The sequence below is a fragment of the Lytechinus variegatus genome, chromosome 16, assembly GCF_018143015.1.
Source record: "Lytechinus variegatus isolate NC3 chromosome 16, Lvar_3.0, whole genome shotgun sequence".
In the NCBI taxonomy this organism is placed as follows: domain Eukaryota; kingdom Metazoa; phylum Echinodermata; class Echinoidea; order Temnopleuroida; family Toxopneustidae; genus Lytechinus; species Lytechinus variegatus.
In genome coordinates this window covers 12,601,864-12,618,827 of record NC_054755.1, presented here as the reverse complement: position 1 = coordinate 12,618,827, position 16,964 = coordinate 12,601,864, and the positions used below count along the sequence as shown (strand labels likewise).

General features: G+C 37.5%; 2 protein-coding genes across 4 annotated transcripts in view; one reads left to right on the top strand and one right to left on the bottom strand.

Moving 5' to 3' along the window:
- Window positions 1-5,773, top strand: part of LOC121429772 (traf2 and NCK-interacting protein kinase-like) — a 62,502-nt gene extending 56,729 nt beyond the window's left edge. For all 3 annotated transcript variants that reach the window (XM_041626988.1, XM_041626990.1, XM_041626989.1), the window contains one exon: window positions 539-5,773. In XM_041626988.1, coding sequence (XP_041482922.1) covers window positions 539-616 — 78 coding nt within the window. In that variant the 3' untranslated portion in view covers window positions 617-5,773. The remainder of the gene's footprint in view (window positions 1-538) is intronic.
- Window positions 5,774-9,825: 4,052 nt separating this feature from the next.
- LOC121430233 (translation initiation factor IF-2-like) lies at window positions 9,826-13,751 on the bottom strand. The gene is made up of 3 exons (XM_041627509.1): window positions 12,848-13,751; window positions 10,390-11,308; window positions 9,826-10,355 (listed from the first exon to the last, which is right to left on the bottom strand). The coding sequence occupies exons 1-3, from the start codon at window positions 12,932-12,934 to the stop codon at window positions 9,826-9,828; spliced, it is 1,536 nt and encodes a 511-aa protein (XP_041483443.1). The 5' UTR covers window positions 12,935-13,751.
- Window positions 13,752-16,964: the final 3,213 nt, after the last annotated feature.

Here is a 16,964-nt window from a genome sequence, read left to right as displayed (position 1 = left end):
TCTCATTTTACCTGTAATCCCTATGGGAGTTAACCTTTTCTCATAACTGGATTTTCTATTCCTATGTATCATGAGCGATGTCTCCATAATTTTTGGTTTGTTTTCACTGAGCTTTAGCTTTGAATATGATGTCGTTGAGACTATAACAACTTTTGTCTCTATTCTTTATGAAATACTGGGATTTTGTCCATATTTCCCATGCAAAATTTGGTTTAAGATTTCTCATTTTCCTTCTTCATGTGATCTACCATACAGTTGGGTTTAATGGAGACTATGATGTTGATGCTCTACAAGCTGAAAATTAAGAAGGAATGTATTCTATAATAAGAGCAATCAATGGATAGAAGGTGACTGATGAGGGCCTGAAACTTGATTATTAGCAATTTGTAGTTTAGAAAGTTAATTAGCATTACGGGAAGATACATGTAGTGAATAATAAAATCAGGTATGATTTTTTTTGTCATTGATAAGGAGTGTAGCATGTACTACTATTTTACTACTTCAATAGCATCTTAAATTAATTTTTATCCATTTTCAGGTGTTTTTTGCGTCGATACGGCCATCCAACTCCCAAGTCTACTTCCTGACCTTACGAGCAGGCCTCGGTAACTGGTAGATCCCCACTCAAAGGACTGAACCGTGTACAGACGACCTACCATAGGAACGAGACACTCAGAGAATCGGTTGAGATCCGTCAACTATCCACTCTTTAAGATTGTCTCTATATCCTCTTGGTTCGGTGCACTCCCTTTCAAACAAACACTGGCGTAAATTCAAGCAGCGAATCCATCATTTGGGGAGGGGGGGTGATATGTCACGTCCACCCCACCCCCTCCCCCACTTGAGTAATGTGATGTCGTGTATCTGCACCAAGGCAAACCGAAAGTGATGAAATATGTTAAAATAATTCTCTTCTTTCAAATTGAATACCTATATATTCAATTAGCTGAATTTTTGTATTGGTGTTTATTTGCACAATTTACACCAGTTTCAGGAGACCAATTGAAGCGAACCTATTGTGGAGGGGGGTGATCTTTTGTGTCAACCCCCCCTCCCAACTTGAATAACATGACACCGCGTATCTATACCTTTGCATACAAAAGTGATTTGACATGAAAACAAATAATGCTCCTGTTTCAAATTGAAACCCATATTCTGTTTTAAGCTGAATTGATGTATTGTCTGTGTTTGCACAGTTTTCACATATATGATTCAATTCAAACAAAGTGATTGATCATGAAAAAAAATAAGTTACCTGTTGCAAAATGAAACCTATATATTCTAATAGCCGCATTGTTGTACCGGTTTTGTTAGCACAGTTCTCACCGCATTCAGGTGTTTCAATTCAAGTGTTCAAAATGTCCACCTCAAGTGTTTAAATTAAATGTTCACTTGTCTTTTTTTGTCTGCTCAACGACCATGAAATATTTAATTGTGGAAATATATCTGTTTTATACAGGTAACCATGGGGTTCCTTCTCCATGGGACCATTATGCGTCCTGCTTAACTGGGATATGTATAAGATGAGGTTGATGACTGTGTGATAATGGTAACATTATTAATTAATAATATCAATTGAGATAAAAAGTTCTTGTACAGCGCATATCACATTATGATATGGCGTCGCTGTGCGCTTCCAAAGGACTTTGACGGATTATGTTTCTACAATGGTGCCATCTGTATCTAATAAAAGTAAAATATGTCCTAAGCAACCTTGGTTATAACCTTTTGATGAATGGGATAACATCATTTGTATATTTGGTATTGTATGCATGGATGAAGCCAATGTCTAATATGAAGTTAATGGGGAGGTATATCTCGTTGCTTTATGTATAGTGTCCAGTTAAATATGAGATTTTGAGACTCGTCATTATATGCTATTTATGATTATTTTCATTTTAGTTTCCCGCAGTGATAACTCGTACTCCAAACCAACTTGTGATTTATTTTCCTTGTTTTTGGTTCCAATCCTGTCAATAAATGGTTATGACTTGGTTTGGCGTATCATTGTGTATACAGTATAATTCTGTATCAAAGCATGCATATTCATTAGGCAGTGAATACGCAATTTACGGTTTTCCCTACTTTAAACCACTTAGCTGTTATAATGTATCACATGTAATGCCAAAAGAACATTTTTCAATCCGTGGTGAATTTTCAGTGGGAAAACATTTTCCTAGTACGAGAGAAAACATGAATATCCAACTTGATTGACACTAACAATAACTTTTATCAGAAGTCTCAAATTGCTCATAAATGCGGCATAAAAACCATGCCCTTTAATAGCAAAGCAGGTGTTATGTGCTCTGCATGTCAAGGAATAATTACCTGCCGCACCCCTATTTACCTAACCTGGGTTGAGTGCAGCACAATATGGATGAATTTCTTGCTGAAGGAAAATTAACGCCTGGAGTAGGATTTGAATCCACGACCGTCTGATCGAGATGGGGTAATAGTGTAAAGTGTACAGTGTTAATCTCCTATGATCTTTATCTCCATTTATGACCCGGTTAATAGGTGCTCGGTCAGTATACTATCTAGTATGATACTTCCCAGTTAATGGACAATTTTGTACATTACGTGTGGGGAAGCCTGTATGTGATAACTGGGAGAAGCTTGCTTACAGTATGTATCTTTTAAGTGCTGCATGTTCATAAATGCCTGTTTTTTTTTTGTTTTTTTTTTTTAACTCAAAGTACTATTGTTTTCATATGAAGAAACATCATTGCTTCCGGTGGCGGATTCAGGGTTTTGAAAGTGAGGGCTGCAAATATCCAATTCTCAATTTTCAATTTTCTGAGATTTTGCTATATAAAGGGGGGGGGGCATTCAACCTTGTCTGGATCTGCCATTGGCTTGTGTATTAAAGATGATGATGCTAACTAGTAAAAGTTTTCAGAATTTTACTTGGATACGATATGTTTTTTCACTGTATAGAGTCAGTAAAGTGTCTTTATATGATGAAGATATACATCTTCACACATTAAGTGAGACAGGGTTTTCTGAAGCAAATAATTCAAATTTGATGTAAAAACAGTAGAACTTTTTATAGTCGGTTCATGGATTTTATGACTCCGCCCATTGTTATGCCTGGGGTATTCATACGTCTGTCCTGTTTTTGTTCTCGCCATAACTGAAGAACTGTCTGATTTGAAACTTGATTACAAGTAAAGTATGCATATGGAAGTGACAACGACTAGTTGGGGGATATCAGAGTCAAAGGTCACAGATGTCATATTATTCATTGAAATGTCTTATTCTCACGATAATTGGAAACTGAGGGATCAACTTGAAATTAAACTTGTTCCTGAATTCTTATAGGAGGGTCGATTTGATGATATTGTGAAAGTTTTATTGAAAATTTGGGAGTTAAGTGTGCAATAGATTTGAAAATGGGGAAGGCATGAACTTCTCTTGTACACAGTTGATAGTCCATCTAGTTCACTTTGGTTCAAACCCTCTTTTCAAAGGCATTCAATTATATTTAAAAATCAAAGTTCTGTGCCTGCCCCTTCACGCTCTCAAGTTTGATCAACATTGACTTGACTTGGAGGGGGGGGGGTGATGTCGCTTTCAATTTGAAGTTGGCAAATTGACGTTATCATGTATATGTGAATTAAATTGGGTTACTGGTGCTTGGATATTATTAAGTTTTTGAATTTTTATTTCCTCTCAGTTTTCTAATATGAGAACAAGTTTGCTTGCCATGCTATGGGCCTTATTTTTTTACTCTCTTATTTTTTAGATAGTGTTTCCCTAAGTTTTAGAAATCATATGTGTAAAAAGGCATTATAGATTCCATGTATATAATGTAATAAAGTAAACTATATGTAATTCTAGTTAAACAATGTAAGATTGAGGATATTGCACTGTTTAAATTATTTCTTTTTAGTCTTCTTTCATATGTACTAGTAGAATTTATGTTCCTAGACCTGTCGTCCATACATTTCTATCTATTCTGTTTTCTCAACCTAGTGGATTATCTGATAAATAGACCACATGCTTGTAGGCTAAGTAGATATAAATATGATAATCGCGGCTGGGAGGCAAATGCTGTTCGCCTAAACCTCGTGGTCAATCCAGCGGAGTTAACAGGCCTTTGAAAACCCTGGTTTGAATGTTGACTAGGCCTGCTAAAGTTTTAATCTACTTTCTGCCATTTTATTGCCAGAATGGCTCCATTGCAGGAAGCCTTAGAGCGACTTTAGCCATTTTCCCTAGCAACCCCAAGTTTACATGTAAAAGTGACAATGTTGGTCATATTTTAGGCTAAAGAAGTCACAGTATGTGTGTAGTCATGTACAAGTATGTTTTTATGAAGGCAAAGGAGAACTGAAATGTTTTAGTCCAACATTTGAGTCTGTTTCAGAATTCATCATTGTTACTACTTCAGGGTGATATATATACATGAGTTACTATTTCTCCATAGGTTAATGTGTCTTTTTAATCACAGTAAGTTTAGGACTTTTTAATCACTTTTCATATGTATTTATTGGATAGTGTAGACTTTACAAGGCATTAATGAATGTTGTAATTATCATTTCTTGCAAGCATGTAACATAATAAACCTTGAATTTGTTCCTCTACAGTAATTGAGTTCATAAATTCACTATTGGTCCAATTTAATCTCTTTCTATTCAGGATATTGCATTATTAAACTACTTCTTTTCCATAATGCCATTATTATCTTGCTCCACATGTTTGAGCAGGATAATTTTGCAGGAATGTTTTTGCCTTCATTGATAAACTTGTTCTGTAAAACCTGATTGGTTCAAGTAGTGCATAATTGTGCTTGCATTAAAAGGCCAAATTGTCACTTTTCAAAATTCACAAAACGGTAACATCTGTGGCTCCAAAACAGTAAATAAAATAGCATTTTACCCTTTATTTATAAGGTTTTAAGATATATATATATATCTGGTTGAAAAATATCTGATTTCATTTTTTAATGAAAACTTTATGGAATTTGCATTTCAAAATGGTGCAAAGATGATGATCAGTTTTAAAACCCAATAGCTTGAAATATCCTGATGAAAAAGGAATTCTTTTATTCATTCAGTATTTGTAAAATAATGAAGTCACCTTACTTCCCAGCAGTGTTTATTTTTCTTTCTTTATATACATGTAATTGCTCTGTTGCCTCTATTATGTATAGCATCTCCCCTTATATCCTGTGTACATATCTTGACCTTCTAAATGGACTGCGATAAGAAATATCTGAACTGTAAAGTAACATATGTGCATTAATTAAACTTTAAAAATATATCATTTCAATATCTGGGGCAATATTTATGTATGCCACATTTTTACATTTGTTTTTTTTATAAGAAATTAATCACATGCAAGAAACGGGGGCTCATCTTCGTCGGATGGAATTCAGATTCGCATCAGCTGAATCACTTTTCAGTTTTGTAAAATTATGTATAGTTTGAAAATTCATATTCTTTTTTATTCACGCGATTTTTTTCTGCTTTTAACGCACTGCAATTGTTATTCGTGTATTTCCTTTCTTTTTTGTTGTTGCTCAACTCTTAACGAGAATGATATTTGTGGTGTTTCTTACTTTGGTAAACAACGGCAGTGTATATAGAACAGTCCATAAATAACTATTACTCTTGTTTGTGTATTTATGTAATTATGTAATGTATCATGTACAAGTATGCATATTTTAAAACGTGTTGGAAAGAAAGTGTTCACTGGAGGATGTGCAAAAATGATGAAGAAAAAAAAACGAGAACTAATTAAACTGACGTTTGACATTTATACAAGGCAATTCATGACTGTGGTGTATTTGTGTTATTTGGACTTTTTGTTCTCAACTCTAGGCCTTTACAAATATAGTTATGTTGCCTTCATCCGACTGAATGTAAAATGCGAAAAATGGGGTTGTTTTTTTTTTCAAGCAAACTGAATAAAACAAATGCAATATTTTTGGAAGAAAAGGTCAGATTTGGACGAAGAATTTGCTCAAATCTGTATTCAACGGCTTAAAAAGCAATTTAATATGCATTGTGATGTGTTTGTCTGAGTGATTAAATCATCCCATTCGTGATTTTCTTTGTGCAGCACAGGAGCGAAGGTATTGAAACCCCCATCCCAGAGAGCAAGACCTCTGAAAGACTGCTGTAAGACCACGATACTTGCTTGATATTTCAAGGGTCTTTCAACAAACTTTCAAAGATCTCCGAGGTCTTTCATGATTCTTGATGGATCTTTCATTGATCTACGTGGTCCTTGTGAGTCCCCAAACTTTTTAAAACAGTTCAAAACAGTCTTTCAGCGGTCTTACAGGAAAATGGACTTTCGGCAGTCTTTCAATGAACTTTCAAAGTTCTTATTAGTCTTTGCAAGGTTTTTCAACAGTCTCCCAAGATTTTTGAGGAGATTATTGTAAGACTTATGAGAGATCATTGAAAGGTCAGGTAAGTAAAGATCATTGAAAGACCAGGCAACTTCCATGGAAAGAATTCTGAAAGATCACTTGTTGCATAAAAGATCTCTGAAAGATCATTGGAAGATCTCTACAGAACTAGTGTAAGACACAGGGGTGTGAGTGGTGACAAATAAAAAGATCTGAAAAAAAGCTGAAGAGTGTCGAAAAAGTCTGAAACAGAAAGAGCTCTATTGCCTTTGTACAGAGGAAAGCAAAAAATAAGCTGAAATTAAGCTGAAAATAAGAACCAAAAAATCTGAAATTAGATAAAAATCTGAACTCTTACACCCTTGAAGACAAGAAATATCCATCAGTCTTTCAAAATTCTTTGAGGGGTCTTTCTGAACCATTCTGAAGAGATGACAAATTTCAGTTATCTTGGAGAATGCTGTAAGACCTTGTTAACATTTGGTCTTTCAAAGGTCCTCCAAAGCTCTCCTATCTGTGGAATTTGTGTTATTAGGGCAATATAACAATATTGATGGTGTCCTCAAAATATGAGTGCTGAAACGATTAGAGCCCATTCCTGGTTGTTGCTGCGAATAATGATTTCATGGGAAAGTACGGTATTGAAAGTCAAGGTTCAATGTTGCCATGTCATAGTAGATTAAGACTGGCCTGTGTCACAAACACCATAAAATTATTTGAATTCTACTGGTTTTGTAGCTGCCATGCTGACCAGGCTCAACACCTAATCAGAATCACACTTGGAAATTACCATGATGGTGAAGTAAACTTTGTTACTCTTAATAGAATAATACCCGTTTTATTAAAGGTAAATGCCAGTTTTGGTAACGATCTCAAAATGACTTTACAGAATCCAATATGATGACCACCCAAGTGTCTGTTTATATGAATAAAAAATATGTGCCAAAGGATTCTGGAAGAAATTGTGTAATTGCTGAGAAATAAGCAAAATAAGCGCGGATTCGGGCACTTCCGTCGGGTCTTTATTCCAGCAATTTGATATACACTGTCCCACGCGTGCCTATCTGTGTTAGCGATCTTCAATGTGATTGTTTTTCAGCTTAGATTTAATGATTTCACGAAGTTCAGTTTATGTAACTGTACCAGATCTAGATCGACGATGATAAAGTAATACTTAACCTTGGTTTTACAGACTTTCTCACGAAATCAGTGTTTTACTGCAACTACTGGAATTTAGCTTTAACACAAATCTTAGTTTGTACAATCATGAAATCTGAGCTGATAAATGATTTCCCAACCTACTCTTGAACACAAGCTCCCAACAAAAAACAAACAAATTAAACTCATTCTTTAGAAGGCCATGAAGACGGACTGTACACTGAAGCAGAATGATTAGTGATTGATCGTAGGGTGGACTCGTATCAAATTCATCATACACAATAATTGATGCAATCAATTGTAGAACTCGGCTCCATGATCAATAGCTAATCTTTATGTTACGGGGCACTGATGGTGACTTGTGTATCAAACATATTTGATTTTTTCCCGGCTTTTTCCCTTGAGACCAATCATCAAATAAGGTTTTTTTTTTCAGCAACATATTGTTGCCGGCATCAGAATTGGGCAGATATATTTCATCAAAGACTATACCTCAAGAATATTCATAAACATGAAGCGTCATGCTATGAAAAAAATTGCAATGACTTAAGAAACTTGTCAGGTGCGGCGCAATGGGATAATCCTTGTGCCGACAGAACTAGAGACAAGGTTGTAAGTTTGAATCCCAATATGGGCGAGAATTGACTTTTTTTTTAATTTGAGGCAAATCTTTGAAGAAATACAAGACTTGTAGCCTGATTTAAAGCCTTAAAAATGGGTCATCTGCTAGACAGAAGGAAAAAAGGGGAAAAAACATAGGGGAAACAAGTTTGTCACCAGAGGAAGAGGAGGGGGGGGGGTGTAAAAGCTTTTCACACTTTCACTCATGACATAACAGGCAACTGGAATTACAGTGCTGGAATTCAAACTATATTTTTTTCTCATTTAAAAATGTTTATTTCACAATTTCAAATCAAAGCAATTTATAAATGAAATACATGTACAATCATTGAAACAGCAGTTAGTTGAAGAACAGATTTTTTTCATCAGGAAATAGAAAAATAGCAATTTGTTACATTTTCTATTGACAGGAGAGAAAAATAAAACTTATGAAAATAATTGCAAGTCATCAAAGCACCATTGAATAATATTTTAATTTTTTTGTATATCCACTAGTAACATTAAATCATTTCCTCACATTGTACATTTGACAAAATCATTGCGACATGAAAACAAAATATCAAAATCAAAGGAATTATTTGAAATAATCATTGATTCAGATTGTAAGAAAGTGACAGTTCTATGGGGGAGGGGTGGGGGGTATGTAGACATACTGGCCCGTATTCTGAAGTCGGGTTTAACTTGAACTCGGGTTTAAAGTTGTGGTTTAAGTATGGCGAGCCGATTGTTACACAAATTACTAACAGTAGAGATATCATACTTCAGCTCATTTTGCTCTCAAATCATTCATAATTGTCTAGGAAGTATAAAAAGATTATTGTCTTCACCATCGATGAATAAGAAACATACAACTTAATTTTAAAAAATGATACTTTTGGCTTCCCATACTTAAACCACAACTCTAAACCTGAGTTTAAGTTAAACCCGACTTCAGAATACGGGCCAATGACTCCTTGGAAATAGGCCCTGTTGTTAGGACGAACATTGGGATGGGGGAATCATATGCAGTGGTGCACAAAAGTTTTGAACCCCTTCAGAAAATGAACATATTTAAAGTGTTCATGTTCTGCCGTGTTATAGATATTTAATTGCGAAGAAGTCCGATGATAAAGTATCACATTGAACAAAGTTTGTTCCTCTAGGCTCGCCGAACATTGTAGTGTTGTTGTCTACATTCAGTGCATTTTGTGGGGCTGGGTTCACTAACTTTTAATCACAACTGCACAATCGAAAATGAGAACACAAAATCTCATATTCATGAATCTGCAAGATGTCAACAATATATAAAGTCTATATAATTCGTATGAAAGTCAATCCTCATTGCTTTATGTCTAACTTCCTTGTACCTTGCCATGACTTAACTAGGAAAATGGTCTATCAGAAACAATTGTAGGTAATGCATGGACAGTGCATGCTGGGAATGTTTCTAAATTATAAGATATTTGTTGTGTTCTACCATGTTATTTGTGAAATACATATCAAACACTTAATTCTTCAAAGCCAGTTGGTTTCACAACTTTTTTTAAATTAAATGCACAAATAGAATAAATAGATATTGTTAGTTGATTTCTTAATAATCTATTTCAGTATCTCAGAAGGTAATATTTACTTTAATCTGAAATAATATTCTATTTTAGTTAATGCATGATTGCCCCCAATGTGCTGAAAATGGTTAACAATTTGTTTCATTTATGCTTCCTTTTCTGCAAGAGCATTGTCTTCTTTTTTGTAGTATGATCCAACATACTTTTGCCAATTATAGCCCCCTCCTCCTCCCCCTCCACCACCACCTCCACCGCCTCCTCCTCCACCGCCACCTCCTCCTCCACCGCCACCTCCTCCCCCTCCTCCACCGCCACCATAACCTGGTTTTGGTTTGGGCTTCGGTTTATATCCTCCACCACCACCTCCTCCTCCCCCACCACCTCCACCGCCTCCTCCCCCACCACCTCCACCGCCTCCTCCTCCGCCACCTCCACCGCCACCATTACCTGGTTTTGGTTTAGGCTTAGGTTTGTATCCTCCTCCTCCACCGCCTCCTCCTCCTCCTCCTCCCCCACCGCCACCTCCTCCGCCTCCTCCACCCCCACCGCCACCATTACCTGGTTTTGGTTTAGGCTTAGGTTTATATCCTCCTCCTCCGCCACCACCTCCACCACCTCCTCCTCCTCCGCCGCCACCTCCACCACCTCCACCCCCACCATTTCCTGGTTTTGGTTTAGGCTTAGGTTTGTATCCTCCTCCTCCACCGCCTCCTCCTCCACCACCACCACCACCTCCTCCTCCCCCACCGCCTCCTCCACCCCCACCGCCACCATTACCTGGTTTTGGTTTAGGCTTAGGTTTATATCCTCCACCGCCACCTCCGCCGCCTCCACCACCTCCGCCACCACCCCCTCCTCCACCGCCACCTCCACCATTACCTGGTTTTGGTTTTGGCTTTGGTTTATATCCTCCACCACCGCCTCCTCCTCCACCGCCACCTCCTCCTCCTCCCCCTCCTCCACCGCCACCATTACCTGGCTTTGGTTTAGGCTTAGGTTTGTATCCTCCACCGCCACCACCTCCTCCTCCTCCTCCTCCCCCACCGCCTCCTCCTCCGCCTCCTCCACCCCCACCGCCACCATTACCTGGTTTTGGTTTAGGCTTAGGTTTGTATCCTCCACCGCCACCACCTCCACCTCCTCCTCCCCCACCGCCTCCTCCTCCGCCTCCTCCACCCCCACCGCCACCATTTCCTGGTTTTGGTTTAGGCTTAGGTTTATATCCTCCTCCTCCACCGCCTCCTCCGCCGCCTCCACCTCCACCGCCTCCACCACCACCACCTCCTCCTCCGCCGCCGCCTCCTCCACCATTTCCAGGACAAGGTTTATTGCAGTCTGAACAGGGTTTTGGTTTTGGTTTTGGCTTTGGCTTTCCTCTACCTCTTCCTCTACCCCTGAGCTGGAAGAGGCGAGCAATTAGAGCACCTTTCTCCTCGTCTTCGGCGTCATTCCCAAAATCATCAAACTCATCATCGTAGTCGAACCCGTAGGCCAGATCGATGTAGTTTTGGTCCGTTTCTTTTTGGATACCTTTCACCACAGCAAGATCATGGGCATTCTCTTTCGCTGCGGCGTCTTGAGTGATGATGCCATTCACTAGTTCTTTGCTGTCAGCCTCCCCTGTCTAATGATATCAAAAAGGAAATTTATGGCATGTAATTAGTCTGTAATCCATAATTACCACTGCACTGAAGATGTGAGTGTTCATAATTTAAACAAAACTCTGCTTTGCACTTTTGTCATCTTCAAGAACTTTAATATAAGTGGCATACAGATGCAAATGATGTTTAGTTCCTAAAGGTGATCAAAATCAATTTTAGGATTGAATTCACCAAAAGGACCCATGCTAGAGTTGGTGGTCTTGAATAGACCTGGATTTAAACTTAGATTGTACAAGAACTTTGGTCAATATTTAAATGGAATGCTACGTTTCAACTTACTTTCATATTCATCACCAAGATAATATACCCAATAATTTATCAAATTAGTTGTTTCTTCATAGTTTACTCTTCTCATTTCACAACAAATTGAATTTTGGGGCAACTTTTCGCCACTGGATTAGAATAATCTCTACTTTGTGAATGAGTTAGCAATGGGCACTTTATAAACATGTGGTCTATAGTCATTCAGGTTAACATAGGGTTAACTAATGCATGGCTCTAAAAATACAACCCAATAGGTTTTATCTATCTTTATTATGTTTTGAAAGATCCAAGTTTAAGTTAGAAAGATTTATAATACTCTTCTAGATATTAGTTTATTGATGGGCTGATATCAAAGTTAAAATTGTCATTTTTTTTATTCTTGGTACATGAATGAAAATTTCAAATTTATCATTCACCAAGCAAACAAATGTTGCATTAGTCAATTATAGCCAATATCATGAATATAATGCATAAATATAAAATAAACATCAAACAATATGCCTCACTCATTCATCAAAATTTCATCAAATTCGGATGTAAAATAAGAAAGATATGACATTTTTAAGTTTTGCTTATTTTTACAAAACAGTTATATGCACATTTCAGTGGCATGCAAATGAGACAGTCGATGATGTCCCTCACTCGCTATTTGCTTTTTTTTATTGTTTCAATTTTACAATATTTCACTTTTTACAGATTTGACATAAAGACTAACTTGACTGAACCATAAAGTATTAAACAATGCTTATTCCACATGCTCAGGGAGGAATTGTCTTTTCACTTGACAGTGAGGAGAAAATTAGAATATTTGTACAATAAAAGAAATAGTGAGTGGATGACATCATCACCATCAGGAAGTGCATATACTGTTTCGTGAAATAAGCGAAACTTAAAAATGTCATTAACTTTCTTCTTTTACATCTGATCTTGATGAAAGTTTCAGTGTTGTGCTTGTTGGATTTTTCTCTTTTTCTTCAAATTAATTTTTTGTTGGGGTGAACCTGTCCTTTAATGCCAAACTATTAGAATTCAATAACTTTATTTCCTTTTGGACTGCGATTTAATTGTCTGCGTTTTGCTCGTTTTCATTTTACTCTTTCATCCTGGGGTACCCCTTTCAAGTTAGAAGTGGCGCAATTTGCTCGCTTGTCCCGGTGCCAATTTTCCTTGAAATGCCACTGTGAGTACTTGTGATATAGCACGGTAGAAGAGAAAAGAGAGAGGTCATTGATACATACCTGCTCAAGTTTTGAAATGGGGAGTGCCTGGGTACACCTCCACACTGTGGCAATGATGACCACACTCGCAAGAAGCCACCGAGCCATGGTCAGTAGCCGTAACTCCCCCAGTAGCGAACTGGTATCAGACTAATCACTCGATCTGTCAGAGGAATTCCAGGTTATGATGCTGGCTCACAAACGATCCTGATGAAAATGTCCTTTCCAAAACTGATCAGCCCAGTGAAATAGTCTTCAGCAGGATGAAGAGAGCAAGCTTTTGAATATTTTCGAGCCCCCGATCGATAAGCAAATATGTTTTGAACTATGCTACTGTTTTAACATATTGAAGGGGCGGTGGTGCCATAATGAAATAATATTTTGATCAAGGGGGGGGATGGCAGGACAACCTATATGTGACTTAATTTATTTTTTCCTGATTGAATAACAGACATAAAGTTTCACAAGTCTTCTTTCTTCCTCTCCCTCATTTTTTTTTTTTGCTACTTATAGGGGCACTCGTTCCTTGCCCCCTGTTCCACCATCCTTTACTTTTAAGTGGATTCTATTCAAGAATTATGAAAATCTCAAGATTGGGTCCTTTATAGTCCATCGACTGATGAGCAAATAACAAAAGGTCAAGTTAAATATTCGGGAAAATAAAAGTAAAGTTGAATATTTGAAAAGCAAATGTCAGTAAAACTTGAATGATCGCTGTTGAAAACGTCTAGACGATTTTGTAGACATGAGATCTCATCAATTTGAAATAGTCAAAGCATTACTGTATAGATTTTTAGAATTTGAAGGGCATGCCTTGGTATATGGGGAATATATTAGAATAGTTGTGAGCAAAACAATTGACCTCTTTAAAATGAAAATTTAATTTTGCAACAGTTAACTCAAAATCCAGAAGCTATATTCTTATTTTACCTCATTCCATTTAATTTATTCATTTATTTACTTACATTCATTCATTTACTCACTTATTCATCCATCACCACCACCACCACCACCACCATCATAACCACCACCATCATGACCATCATCATCATCATAACCATCATCATCATCATCATCATCATCATCATGACAATCATCATCATGACCATCATCATCATCATCATCATCAATCACCATAACCATCATCATCATCATAACCATCATCATCATCATCATGACCATCATCATCATCATCATCATCATCATCATCATGACAATCATCATCATGACCATCATCATCATCATCATCATCATCAATCACCATAACCATCATCATCATCATAACCATCATCATCATCATCATAACCATCATCATCATCATCATGACCATCATCACCATCATCATCACCACCACCACCACTACCATCATCATCATCATCACCACCACCATCATCATCACCACCACCACTACCATCATCATCATCACCACCATCATCATCATCACTACCATCCTCACCACCACCATGACCATTATCATCAGTCACTATCAATATCATCACTATTACCACAGACTGTTATCATCAACACCATTAAGGTGATTCCATGCTTTTGATGTTTTCACTGATATTTTTTGTGTCCCATACAACACTACCTTTTTCCTTTCAAATGCAAAAGATATGTAATATTGGTTCTCGTTCCCCTTCTTGTAACACTCAAAGATGACCATCAAACAATCTTTTGTCATGTCAATGTTGTCTTGTGACACAGCATGGAATCACCCATTGCTACCATCATGACTATCATCAACACAGTCACCACACTTTCACTACAACCATCCCCACTATCATCTCTATCATGACTACCATCATCACTATCATCATGACCACCATTACTACTATCAAAATGACCATCATCACTATCATCATGTCCACCATTACTACTATCAATATGACCATCATCACTATCATCATGACCACCATTACTACTATCAGTATGACCCATTATCACTATCATCATGACCACCATTACTACTATCAATATGACCATCATCACTATCATCATGACCACCATTACTACTATCAATATGACCAACATCACTATCATCATGACCACCATTACTACTATCAATACGACCATCATCACTATCATCATGACCACCATTACTACTATCAATACGACCATCATCACTATCATCATGACCACCATTACTACTATCAATATGACCATCATCACTATTATCATGACCAACATTACTACTATCAATATGACCATCATCACTATCATCATGACCAACATTACTACTATCAATATGACCATCATCACTATAATAATAATAATAGACAGTTCTTGTATAGCGCATAACACATTATGGATAACGTCTCTATGCGCTTCCAAAGGACTTGGATATTATTACCCTGGCTTTAGCCTCGCAGCCTTTTTACAGCGCGATGGCATTTCAAGGAATAAATTCCTGCCAGGTACCCATTTACCTCACCTGGGTTGAGTGCAGCACAATGTGGATAAATTTCTTGCTGAAGGAAACTACGCCATGGCTGGGATTTGAACCCACGACCCTCTGTTTCAAAGTCCGGAGACTAATCCACTGGGCCACAACGCTCCACATAATCATCATGACCACCATTACTACTATCAATACGACCATCATCACTATCATCATGACCACCATTACTACTATCAATATGACCATCATCACTATTATCATGACCACCATTACTACTATCAATACGACCATCATCACTATCATCATGACCACCATTACTACTATCAATATGACCATCATCACTATCATCATGACCACCATTACTACTATCAATATGACCATCATCACTATCATCATGACCACCATTACTACTATCAATACGACCATCATCACTATTATCATGACCACCATTACTACTATCAATACGACCATCATCACTATTATCATGACCAACATTACTACTATCAATATGACCATCATCACTATTATCATGACCACCATTACTACTATCAATACGACCATCATCACTATCATCATGACCACCATTACTACTATCAATATGACCCATTATCACTATCATCATGACCACCATTACTACTATCAATATGACCCATTATCACTATCATCATGACCACCATTACTACTATCAATACGACCATCATCACTATCATCATGACCACCATTACTACTATCAATATGACCATCATCACTATCATCATGACCACCATTACTACTATCAATATGACCATCATCACTATCATCATGACCACCATTACTACTATCAATATGACCATCATCACTATCATCATGACCACCATTACTACTATCAATATGACCATCATCACTATCATCATGACCACCATTACTACTATCAATACGACCATCATCACTATCATCATGACCACCATTACTACTATCAATATGACCATCATCACTATTATCATGACCACCATTACTACTATCAATATGACCATCATCACTATTTTATCTCGTAACTCCAAGTTACGGGATTATATGAGATACGAGCTGCGCATGCGCACATCAGTGAGCCTTGTGCATGTTCGACTGACCACGGGCAGTCATTTTTTCCTCAGTTATTTTTGGAAGAATTTTGCGCTTTTCGCACTCTACAGGAGGATAGCGTTAGAGTGCTTATTTGTATACTAATTTTACAAGTTCTGAGCCCAGTTCTAGAACTGTAATTTGTGAATTTAGCCTGTTATGGCTAATTTTGCAAGTGAAGAAAACCAAATGGAAACCGCCACTGACACTGTATTCTCACCGGAGGCCGTCCGCACGGTGGTACGGGCCACCAATGCAGAGGTGAGTGCCCGGAGAAAAGGGACGGCTGGAGGTGATGGAGTGGTCTTCGCAGGCATCATCATGACCACCATTACTACTATCAATATGACCCATTATCACTATCATCATGACCACCATTACTACTATCAATACGACCATCATCACTATCATCATGACCACCATTACTACTATCAATATGACCCATTATCACTATCATCATGACCACCATTACTACTATCAATATGACCATCATCACTATCATCATGACCACCATTACTACTATCAATATGACCATCATCACTATCATCATGACCACCATTACTACTATCAATATGACCCATTATCACTATCATCATGACCACCATTACTACTATCAATATGACCCATTATCACTAT

Bases quoted from the DNA above. Each gene is read 5' to 3' on its own strand.
- LOC121430233 (XM_041627509.1), bottom strand. From the start codon at position 12,934: ATGGCTCGGTGGCTTCTTGCGAGTGTGGTCATCATTGCCACAGTGTGG. The intron at 11,309-12,847 runs GTATGTATCAAT...TGATATCATTAG, and splicing joins CCATTTCAAAACTTGAGCAG to ACAGGGGAGGCTGACAGCAA. The intron at 10,356-10,389 runs GTGGAGGAGGAG...TAAGCCTAAACC, and splicing joins TGGTGGTGGAGGAGGAGGCG to AAAACCAGGAAATGGTGGGG.